The 12,176-nt window shown below is 40.9% G+C and overlaps 1 protein-coding gene across 6 annotated transcripts in view; it reads right to left on the reverse strand.

The window, feature by feature from the left end:
* LOC121923968 (zinc finger protein 436-like) overlaps positions 1 to 10,278 on the reverse strand; it is a 17,446-nt gene extending 7,168 nt beyond the window's left edge. The window contains exons 1-5 of one of the 6 annotated variants that reach the window (XM_042454943.1): positions 10,161 to 10,278; positions 6,128 to 6,194; positions 3,824 to 3,950; positions 2,725 to 2,877; positions 1,883 to 1,971 (exon numbers count right to left, since the gene is read on the reverse strand). In XM_042454943.1, the coding sequence (XP_042310877.1) occupies positions 1,883 to 1,971; positions 2,725 to 2,877; positions 3,824 to 3,950; positions 6,128 to 6,151 (393 nt within the window). In that variant the 5' untranslated portion in view covers positions 6,152 to 6,194; positions 10,161 to 10,278. Of the gene's footprint in view, positions 1 to 1,882; positions 1,972 to 2,724; positions 2,878 to 3,823; positions 3,951 to 5,225; positions 5,300 to 6,127; positions 6,923 to 10,156 lie in introns of those variants that run through there. The other 5 variants (XM_042454945.1, XM_042454944.1, XM_042454946.1 and 2 more) reach the window with 5 other exon arrangements.
* Between the last annotated feature and the right edge of the window lie 1,898 nt (positions 10,279 to 12,176).

Raw genomic sequence — 12,176 nt, forward strand, 5'->3', positions numbered from 1 at the left:
TTCTCCATGGCTAAACATCCCCAGCTCCTAAGTCGTTCCTCATAGGGCATGGTTTCCAGACCCTTCACCATTTCATTCGCCCTCCTTTGAACACATTCCAGTTTTCTCAATGTCCTTTTTTGAATTGTGTTCCCCAGAACTGGACACAATATTCCAGTGGGGCCTGACCAAAGCAGAATACAGTGACAGTATTACTTCTCTTGATCTAGACACTAACTTCTATTGAGGCAGCCTAAAATCGCATTGGCCTTTTTAGCTGCTGCATCGCATTAAAAGAATCTGAGATGGACCCACGTTTAACTTTGATTCACGGGATTTCATATACACCTTATACACATAGCCTGAAGGTAATTTTATACTCAATGTTTTGAATAATTTTGTGTATGAAACAAAGTTTGTCACAATGAACATCAGAAAGACAAAGGTGTCAATATCCCTGCCACCCATGTAGACAATTTTGGATTTTGGAATTCTGGATAAGGGGAGAGACAGCCTGTACAATGATTACAAATAAATCACATTCCACCTCCACTGTGACACATTCTTCAGAACTGAAGAATATTACCCTTTCTTATATAACCATCACATAGTTTCTTGCAGCAGACAGGAGAATGGCCTACATTTGCAGTGCAGACCTATGCAGACACTAAGGTCTTATATCATTTCACTAGCAAGCCTTCTGGCTTTCCTAGCTTGAGGTGGAATCTCTTTTCCTGGAGCTTGCATCCAATGTTCCAGGTTCTGTTCTCTGGAGCAGCGGAAAATAAGCTTGCTCCCTCCTCAACATGACATCCCTTCAAATATTTAAACAGGGCTATCATATCACCTCTTAACCTTCTTTTCTCCAGGCTAAACATCCCCAGCTCCCTAAGTCGTTCCTCATAGGGCATGGTTTCCAGACCCTTCACCATTTCAGTCGCCCTCCTTTGAACACATTCCAGTTTCTCAATGTCCTTTTTGAATTGTGTTCCCCAGAACTGGACACAATATTCCAGGTGGGGCCTGACCAAAGCAGAATACAGTGACAGTATTACTTCTCTTGATCTAGACACTATACTTCTATTGATGCAGCCTAAAATCGCATTGGCCTTTTTAGCTGCTGCATCGCATTAAAAGATATCTTGGAGATTGGACCCACATTTAACTTTGAGTTCATCTGGATTTCATATACACCTTATACACATAGCCTGAAGGTAATTTTATACTCAATGTTTTGAATAATTTTGTGTATGAAACAAAGTTCGTCTACAATGAACAATCAGAAAGCAAAGGTGTCAATATCCCTGCCACCCATGTAGACAATTTTGGATTTTGGAATATTTTGGAATTCTGGATAAGGGAGAGACAGCCTGTACAATGATTACAAATAAATCACATTCCACCTCCACTGTGACACATTTCTTCAGAACTGAAGAATATTACCCTTTCTTATATAATCCATCACATAGTTTCTTGCAGCAAACAGGAGAATGGCCTACATTTGCAGTGCAGACCTATGCAGACACTAAGGTCTTATATTCATTTCACTAGCAAGCCTTCTGGCTTTCCTAGCTTCTCAGTTTCAGCCCTGGCATTTATCATCCCATAAAAGTGTAAAGGCAAATGAAGTTACTGTTCATATTTCCAATGACGAATCCCAGAATTCCTTGGGAAAGCCCTACATGCTAAAATAGTACAAAAGTAGGGAACATTCTACTGCAGAAGTGGCCCAGCTAACTGCTCTTTTTGCCAAATGTCTCCAACAAAGGTAAGAATGCAATTCCCAGAATACCTCAGCCAATCCTGCCTATAGGATTCTGGGGATTTATGGCCCATCATGTTCCCAACCTCTGGGCTGTTTGTTGTCTTCTCTCAGAAAAACACCCTCCTAAATTATGCATACCTGGGGAAACTCCATGCTGTTTGAAAAACAGGATGATGTCAAAGGAAGCTGGGATGAACAGTTGCTGTCTGTCAAAGTAAGAAGGATGCCTGGAAATAATAATAATAATAATAATAATAATAATAATAATATGTTTTAAATTACAGGAAAAGCATCCGTCATGTATTGATTTGACAACTCATTGTTTTCTTTTATGAAAATCAGACAAAGCAGCTTAAAGCCTAATACTAGTATTCTGCTTTTTGCTATCTGGTCCAGATGTTGGAGGTACCTTCTAAAATCACAGGATGATACAGATATTCCATTCAAAAGCCTGGAGGTGCGCTGTATATTAGTAGCAATTTGCTGCCAGGCCTTTACAAACTGTTGAAGTTGGGCTCTTAATGTTGTGTGGTGTTGGTTTTGAGGTTTTTTAAGGATCTGTGCATAGTTTTTTATTTTTATTGTTTTTAATGCAATGTAGCATTTTTAGTTGTTTTAATATGTGGTTGTTTCATTGTATATTTTATACTTTCATTTAACTTTTGTAGTATTTTTAATCTGTATTGTTTTAAAATTGTTAGACACCCTGAGTCCCATTACTGGAGAAAGGCAGGATATATAACAACAACAACAAGCAATAACCCATTTTAATCTTTTTGTATGGACATTATTTGTATGCTGCCCTTACATCTTTTGGCATAGAGTGGGATAGAAATATTTAAATAAATAAATAGGATAAAAGAAAAATAAATATTTTCTTCCGCCTTGTAAGTATCACCATAAATACTGTGGTTTCAATATTATCATCAGTGGGACTCAAGAGAACCTAACAGTGACCACTCATGACCACTGTTTCTTACCTGACCTGAGTCTCAGGATAGGAACAGGGATAGGAATAAGGTGGGCTATATCAGTAGTTCTCAATTTTTCACCTTTCAGAGGTTTTGAACTCCCCAAATCCATGATCATTTGCCATGCTATCTTAGGCTTCTGGAAACTGAAGTCCCAAACATCTAAAGGATTAAAGTTGAGAATCAATGGACTATATAACAGCAATGAGTTTACATCTGTCCCACAGTCACATCTGAACCTATGGAAATATGCTTTAGTGAAATGGTAAAGAGCTCTTCATTAATTAATTAATTAATTAAATCTAATCAGTCAGGACTAGATTGGCAACTGTCAATCAGAGGTATTTTTCTTCAGCCGCCCCCAGATTGTGGAATGATCTGCCAGAAGAGATGCGACAGCTGGATATGCTACCTGAATTTAAAACCGCATTGGAGACCAGTCTCTTCCAGCAGGTTTATCCAGATGATTTTTAAATTATTAACTTTTAAATGCTGAATTTTAACTGTGGATTGTTTAAGAATGTGCATGCCTTATTTGTTCTTTTTTACCGTTCCATCTTTTAATTAATGTGTTCTAAGTGATGTTGTACACTGTCTATTTGTTGCTGTTCCACACCTTGATCCATGGGGAGAAACAGATAAGAAATAATAAAAATAATAATAATCTACAGTTACTGTCTATGACGTTAACCAAAGACTTCAAAAAAGCATGGAAAATCTTAGCCCTCCCCTCAAATAATATGCAAAACTTGTTGAGTTTCATCTTTGTTCTATTAAAAAAGTAGTTGACATGTCACCATGTCATATCACTAGTAACTCTAATTACCTTACTAATTAGTAATTGTTAAAGCTTAACACTCGTTATTTTTGAAGATTTGGACCAATTAACTCCAGTTCCTTTATTTTGACAAAAGCTTTCTTGTTTCACATGATCATTTTAAAAAGAGCCCAAGCGCCTTTGGACATGGATTCTAGAACATGGTCACATAGCCTGAAAAATCCACAAAAATCTATGAATGTCAGCCATGAAAGCCTTCGACTTCACATTGCCTTTGGACAGCCCATGGTTTGTGTCCCCCCAGGAGAACACCACAGGAAGAGTTCTTACCCAGTGAAATCACATGCTGGCAGTTCTCCTCCATGACATCCCAGTAGAGGGCTCTTTTGTTTACATCCAGCAAGGCCCACTCCTGCTCAGTGAAATGCACAGCCACGTCCTCAAAAACCACCTGCATCTGAAAGAGACAACACTTTTAATTCTTAAAACACACTCAAACCACAATTCAACAATGTCACCTCTGAAGAACTGGGAAAGTCACTACACACTTGGTCAATGTTCCAGGACTTGAACAGGGCTAACCGAAGCCCCCAGCATCCTGCTAAGGAGAGGTCGCAAACTTTTTGGCCTTCCATATCTTTTTGCACTTCAACTCCAATCAGCCCCAGCTAGCACAGACAAAAGCAAAGGTATTTGCTGTTCTGTGCCTTCAAGTTGTTTCCAACATATGGCAATCCTAAAATGAATGTATCATGAACTTGGCAAGATTTGTTCAGATTACATTTGCCACTGCCTTCGTCTCTCCCAGACTCCATCTAACATTTCAGATCACTACTCTATACTGGGTCTCTAGCTAAGGGATTATGGGAATAGAAATCCAAAACATCTGTAAATCCTACAGCTCCCTACTGCTGCTAAAGACCAAAAGACAAGGCTCAAAATGTTACTCTCTCTTTGTTCCATTGCCTGATGCTGGCAAACAAGATGGGATAAGACTACAGCAAGGATTCCCAACCTGGGGTGCCCAAAGCCCCAAGGGATGTGAGATGGAATTTCAGGGGGTGCAAAACGAGCGACTTGTGTCCTTGAATGACGAATCACAAGTCATCGCTCATTTTTTTTCTGAATCAATTAGAATCTAATTGCTCAATTTAGATTTGCATTTTATGAACTAAGGCCCAAATGGGCAGAAAGTGCCATCCTGGGGCTGGTTTTAGGGCTTGGTAGAGCAGAGCATCCCCATGCTCCCGAGCCCTGCTGCGCCATAATTATTTGCTCCCATCCACACGGGGACGCCATGATGACGTACGCGCAGCTCAGCATCCAAACAGTGCTATGCCACACGGACATCATCAGTGCATGCGTCTGAAGAAAAACCCGCCAGGAACACATTCTTTTAGGGTTCCCAGAGGCCACACCGTTTGGTTGCTGCGGCCTCTGTCAGGGGCAAAAAGAGGCGGCATCTCGCCATCCCTTTCCCCCCGTCTGTATCCCTAAGTTAAAAGCTTATTTTTTAAAAGTTCAATTTGTTCTCCCGCATTATTGTATGTGGTTTGAAAATTAGAAATTAGACTTTTTCATCTTCAAATGTGATATTACTTTTATATTACTCAAACATTTCCTAGGGGTGTGGGGCATTTGAGAACCACTGGACTACAGTATGCTGCTTGCAGTGAGTGAAGGAGCTGCACAGAAATACAGACGAAGGTGCAATTATTACAGATGTTGCTACCTCCATGTTGCTCTCTTATCACATCCTTTTTCTTTCAGATTTTCTTCTTATGGCCTCCTTTGGTTTAATAGAGCCTGTGAAGATAGATTATAGACGTAGCCCACTTGAGTGCACCTGATAACACATGTGCCTATGGGCAACATGACAGGCACATGTGTATCCTTTGTGAAAATGTTGCTAATGACATTTATTCAACAAAGTTCTAGCAACATCGTCTGTTTTTTATCCAAGACTTAGTCACAATTACCATAAAGTACTTTGTTTCTAATTGGCTGACAAACCTAAAATCATATTTCTACAAGAGCTCCAGTAAGTAAAATTACACCCAATGTATTAGAAATTTGTGCTGTTTTGGAAATAGAATGGTAGTACAGTGACATTCTGATCTTGGAAACTAACCAGAGTCAGTCCTGGTTTTGCCTAAGAAAACCCTATGAAATGCATGGCTCATAGGGCTGCCGTTAAGTTAACAGGACACTTGGAGGCACATACACACACAGCCACATTTTAGGTAGCCCACCTAATAGCCTTTTTTCAATAGATCTGAAACTGGATAAATTGTTAGTGTGGACACAGCTGTAGACATTTTTTCCACTCCCAGATCTCTAAGGCTCACTGTCCTTGTTTTGTCCCTTGAAGTTGCTTCTGACTTAAGATGAACACATCACAGGGTATTCTTGATGAGATTTGTTGAGGTATTAAACAGACTTGAAGAAGCCATTACACTAAAACTTGGGTTACATTTGCAGTGTTCAATACACCCTATATTCCTAGTCAAGCTAATTATGATGCCTTATTTGCTTTCACACAGGCAAAAAGGAAACCATGAAGCATGCATTCCTTTTCTGGTCTAGCATTGCTTCTCTCTCACAAAACAGATGGATCCACACAAAGCTGCTTACCTTGTGAATTTCCATGGTACTCATGAAGCCCAAGATGAAATTCTGCTATCTCTTGGGTTGAGGATTCCTGGAGATTACAGAAGAGACATCTGTAACACAAAGCATCATACCACTTTGAACACAGCCTGTCTCATCTGGATTTGGAAGTGAAGCAAGATCATATCAGGTTAACGCTTGGATGGTAGGCCACCAGGGAACATCAGAGATTTTTTGACGGGACTCGAAAATACTCCTGCCTGAATTCCTGAAGAGTTGCTGCAAGTCAGAATTGATAATACTGGGATGTGTGGATCAACAGTCCTGCTCCCTATAAACCAGCTCCCTCTGTTCTTACATGTTCCTATACCTTGTGACTTGGCATCAAAGTATCTTACTTTTAAGAAAAATGTTATGATAATTCAAAATAGTGTCTTACCTTATGCCAAAAGTGGAATAAAACATTTAACAGCCACCTGAACAGGCTGGCTGGACAAGTAAATAATCTACTCAGAGAAAGGCCATTTCCCAACACCTTGTCACACACCAGCATGAATAATAGAAACACAGATTGTGTGGGAATACACAATCAGTGCACTCCCAACTGATTGCCAGCTTCTGTTTAAAAGCCAGCAAAGAAGGAGACTCCAAGGCGGTGTATTCCATTGTTGAACAGCTGATACTGTCAAGAAGTTCTTCCTACTGTTTAGGTGGATGTTCCTTTCCTATAATTTAAATCTATCACTCCATGTCCTAGTCTCTGGAGCAGCAGAAAACAAGCTTGCTCCATCTTCAATATCCTTTCAAATATTTAAACATGGCTATTATTTCACCTCTTAACCTTCTCCTCGTCAGGCTAAACACACCCAGCTCCCTAAGCTGCTCTTCGTAGCACATGGTTTCCAGACCATTTACCATTTGGTTTCCCCGCTCTGCACATGCTCCAGCTTGCCAATATCCTTTTTGAATTGTGTGGCTGAGATATAGTATTCCAAGTGAAGTCTGACCAATGCAGAATACAGCATTACTATTATCTCTCTCAATCTAGAAACTATACTCCTATTGATGCACCCTAGAATTGCACTGGCTTTTCCAGCTGCTGCTTCACACTGTTGGGTCATGCTCAGCTTGTGGGCTACTAGGTCTTTTAGATCCCTTTCACATATCCTGTTGTCAAGCCAGGTGTCACATATCCTATATCTGTGCATTTCCTTTTTTCTGCCAAAATGCAGTATCTCATATTTCTCCCTGTTGAAATTCATTTTGCTAGTTCTAGCCCAGCTTTCTAATCTACAGTATTAAGGTCATTTTGAATTCCAACCTTGTCCTCTGGAGTATTAGCCACCCCTCCTAACTTGGGTTGCTACCATGCTGCAGAAATAAAGCAGTTTGACATCACTTTAACTTATATGGCTCAATGCTATGAAATCATGGGATTTGCAGTTTGTTATGGCAACAGAAGTCTCTGACAGGGAAGACTAGATATTGCTATAAAACCCCCAACGCCATAGCACTGAGTCATGGCAGTTAAAGCATTGTCAAACTGATTAATTTCTGCAGTATGGACACACACATAGGGTCATCTGCAAATTTGATAAGGAAACACTCTATTCCATCATCCAAGTCACTGATAAAGATGTAGAATAGCAATGGATCCACAACAGGACCCTTCAGCACCCTGCTAGTCACTTCTCTCCAGGATGAAGAGGAGCCACTGCTGAGCGCCTTTTGGGTTCAGTTGGTCAACCAATTACAAATCCATGTAACAGTCACACTGTCTAGCTTGTTTGCAAGAATATCATGGGAGACTTTGTCAAAGGCCTTACTGATATCAAGATATGCTACTTCCACTGCATTCCATTCATCTACGAAGCTTGTAACTATCAAAAAAAAGATAAGATTAGACTGGCTTGACTTGTTTTTGAGAAATCCATGTTGACTTTTAGTGATCAAGGCATTCCTTTCTAAGTGCTTGCAGACTGTTAATGATCTCCCCTAGAATCTATCTTTCCTGGTACTGATATCAGGCTGACTGGGCTGTAGTTATTTGGGTCCTCTTTCTTCCCCTTTTTGTAGATAACATCTGCTGGGACTTCTTTTATTCTCCAAGGAGTTCTCAGAGATGATTGCCAGTGGTTCTGAGATTACTTCTGCCAGTTTTTAAAATATCTTTGGATGTAGTTCATCTGGCCCTGGAGACTCGAATTCATTTACAGCAGCCAGATATTCCTGTACTACCTCATTACCTAGTCTGTGCTGCATTTCCCTGACTGCATCAGCTGCTTCATTTTCCCAGACTGAACATGGGTCCAAAAGACATTGCAGAAATAATCCAGTTTGAGGCCACTTTAACTGCCCTGGCTCAGTGCTAGGAAATTCTGGGAATTGTAGTTTATTGTGGCACCAGAGCTTTCTCTGACAGATAGCAATAGCAATAGCAAGCATATTTCTATACTGCTTATCAGTGCACTTAAGCACTTCCTTAGCGGTGTAAGCTAATTGCCCCCAAAATCTGAGTACTCATTTTAGCGACCTCAGAAGGATGCAAACCTGAGTGGAGCTTGAGCCCTTTTGCTGGTACTGAACTCGCAACCTAATGGTCTGTGAGTGAGTGGCTGCAGTACAGGCATTTAACCACTGCGCCACCAGAGAAGGCGCAATGTGTCACAAAACTACAGTTCTCAGAATTCCCTTAGTGTTGAGCCAGGGCAGTTAAAGTGGTCTCAAACTGGAATACTTCTGCAGTGTCTTTTGGACCCATGTTCAGCCTGGGAAAACAGAGTAGCTGATGCAGTTGGGCAAATGCAGTTGGCTCAAATTGGATAATTTCTGCAGTGTTTTTGGACCATGGTTCTCCTTTTCAGAGAAGCCGAAGGCAAAGAAGGCGTTGAGTAATTCTACCTTTTCTCTATCCCTGGTTACTATTTTGCCATATTCCCCATGCAGCGGCCCTACCATATCCTTGTTCTTTTGCTAGAGACAACCAAAAAAAGGCCTTCTGTGGTTTTTAATCTCTCTAGCAAGCCTTGAGCTCTAGTTTTTCTGACTCTTTCCCTCCACTTGTGACCTATCCATCTGAATTCCTCTTTTGTGATTTCTGAGATACAGAAACCAACAAGAGGCTACACAGATGGCAGGGACCTTCTATGAAGCTCTCTGGAGGCAGCAGCTCATCATTCAATAGGAGAAATGCAAGGAAACAGGTATAAAAAAGCAGTTTTTAAAACAGAAGTCAAAAACACTTTCAATAGCAAACCCATACCAAAAAAAAGCCATATAGTCAAAAGCAGTTGTTCTACATTGACAGATATAAGGAGGAGGACAACTCTTGGTCCAGGGTGACCAGATAGGTCCTCACCCACAAAGGAGGACACAGCACCACAAAATGGGGGACATCCCACAAAAATAGAAACAACAACAACAACAACAACAACAACAATAATAATAATAATTTGTATCCCACTTCTCCAAAAAGATAACAATAAAACAATAATAATAGAAACATAAATTCATGCTTCTTAGTCATGTTCCAAATGGGGGACATTCAGGACATTCCTCCCAGACAGAAGGTGGAAATGGGGGACATGCCCAGGAAAAAGGAAGATGTCTGGTCATTCTGTCCTAACTACAAAGGAGGACAAGGCGCTGCAAAACAGAGGACATTTCAGGAAAATGGAGGACACTCCCAAATAAAGACAGTCATCGAAATATAAGTTCATGCTTCTGAGCCATGCTCAAAATGGAGGACATTTTGGACACTCTTCCTGGGCAGAATGTTGAAATGAGAGGACATGCCCGGGAAAAGGAGGACGTCTGGTCCACCCTGTCCTAAACACAAAAATGGAGGTCATTCCCAAACAAAAACAGTCACGTAAATATTAACCCATGCTTCTGAGTCATGCTCAAAATGAAGGACACTTTGGACATTTCTCCTGGACAGAAGGTGGGAATGAGAGGACATGCCCGGGAAAAGGAGGACTCCTGGTGACCCTGAGTTGGTCCAGTTTCCCCAGTTCTCCTCTGCACCCAGAAGTCCCTTCCCTTCCCCTTTACCTGCCTCTGTCTCTGCCTCCTCCTCTCCTCCCAGGGACTACTGCAGAATCAGAATCAGAATCAGCAGCAGCACAGGGGACCCACTAAGATGGTTGCAAAACAATCGGGGCGTTTCGACGCAGACACGGCGCTCTGCCGCTCCCACCGCTCTCGCCACAGCGGCCCCTGCCGGACAGCCCTCGCAACTGCGGGTTCACAGGATCATAGAGATGGCAGGGACCCCGATGGGGCAAGCTTGTTTTCTGCTGCTCCAGAGACCGATGATGAGGATGAGGATGATCCTCTTAAATAGCAGGAAAAAAGCTTGCTAATAATAATAATGATAGTAATCAATAATAATAATATCCTAATAATAATAATAATTATGACGATATCATCCTATTCTCTTAAACAGCAGAAAACAAGATTGCTAATAATGATGATAATAATCTATAATAATAATATCCTAATAATAATAATAATAATAATATAATCCTATTCTCTTACACAGCAGAAAATAAGCTTGCTAATAATAATAATAATATGCAATAATAGTCTCCTAATAATAAGAATCTATAACAATATAAATCTCCTATTAATATTATTATTAATAATAATATAATCCTATTCTCTTACACAGCAGAAAATAAGTTTGCTAATAATAATAATAATAATAATAATAACAATAATATAGTATATAGTAATAATCTCGTAATAATCCAGACACTAATAATCTCCCAGGGTGATTATCACACGGGAGATGAGACATCAACGTCTTGTCCTTCCCGCACAATCGCAGGAAGGACTTTCAGACAACGTCACACTTATCCAGACATTGTCCTGTCCAGAAAGCATGAGTGATAGCGATCGCACAAAAGCCTTTCAAATAATGTTGCGCTGCTCCTGTATATTGTCCCGGCATTGAAGTGGCATTGCCCAACATTTCACGTTCATGGGGGTTCACGTTAATGGAATGCTGCTTCAATGACAGGATCAGTGAGTGCTATGTTATGAAAGGCTCTTGCGCAATTGCTGTCATGGACAGGATAAGGACAGGGGAGCAATCCTGTCCCTATCCTGTCTGTGTGTGATAATCTCCTAGGTCCTGGACATGGAGCAAGGGATGATAGCTACAGGAAAAGATTCCACCTCTACATGAGGAAGATCTTCCTGACAGTAAGAGCTGTTCGACAGTGGAACATACTCATGGAACCAGTATGTGGAGAGATCTTGTTGCACTTTTGAGACTAACTTAAAGAAAGACGTTGGCAGCAGGAGCTTTCGTAGACTTCAGTCTACTTCCTCAGCAGTGTTTAGAAAGTCTAACACAGCTATATCTTTGAACTCATAGAATCATAGATAGTATTGGGCCATCCACTCCAAGCCCATTCTGCCATGCAGGAATGCACAATCAAATCACTGCCAAAGATAGCAATCCAGCCTCTATTAAAGGCCTCCAAAGAAGGAGACTCCACCACTCTCTGATGCAGCCTGTTCCACTGTTTAACAGCTCTCCTTGTCAGGAAGTCCTTCCTAAATCCTAATGTTCCTCAGAATGTGATGGAGTTTCTTTGTAGGCCTTTAAACAGAGGTGCAAAACACCCTCCAGAATGAAATAATCTAGTCTGGGACTGCTTTAACTGCCCTGGCTCAGTGCTAAGGAATTCTGGAAACCGCACTTTTGTGGGACAATTAGCCTTCTCTGTCAGAGAGCTCTGGTGCCGCAATAAACTACAATTCCCAGGATTCCCTAGCACTGAACCAAGACAGTTAAAGTGGTCTCAAACTAGATGATCTCTGCAGTGTGTTTTGGACCACAGAAGGAGACTCTGCCACATTTGGAGGGACATTAGGAAGAACGTCCTTAGAGTAAGAGCTGTTCAACAGTGGAACAGACTCTTTCCTCAGAGAGTGGTGGAGCCTCCTTCTTTGGAGGCCTTTAAACAGAGGCTGGATGGCCATCTGTCAATGGGGATGCTTGGACTGGGAGTTCCTTTCTCCTATTATAATATAATAATAATAATAATAATAATAATAGGAA

The sequence above is a fragment of the Sceloporus undulatus genome, chromosome 2 (genome assembly GCF_019175285.1).
Source record: "Sceloporus undulatus isolate JIND9_A2432 ecotype Alabama chromosome 2, SceUnd_v1.1, whole genome shotgun sequence".
Classification (NCBI taxonomy): domain Eukaryota; kingdom Metazoa; phylum Chordata; class Lepidosauria; order Squamata; family Phrynosomatidae; genus Sceloporus; species Sceloporus undulatus.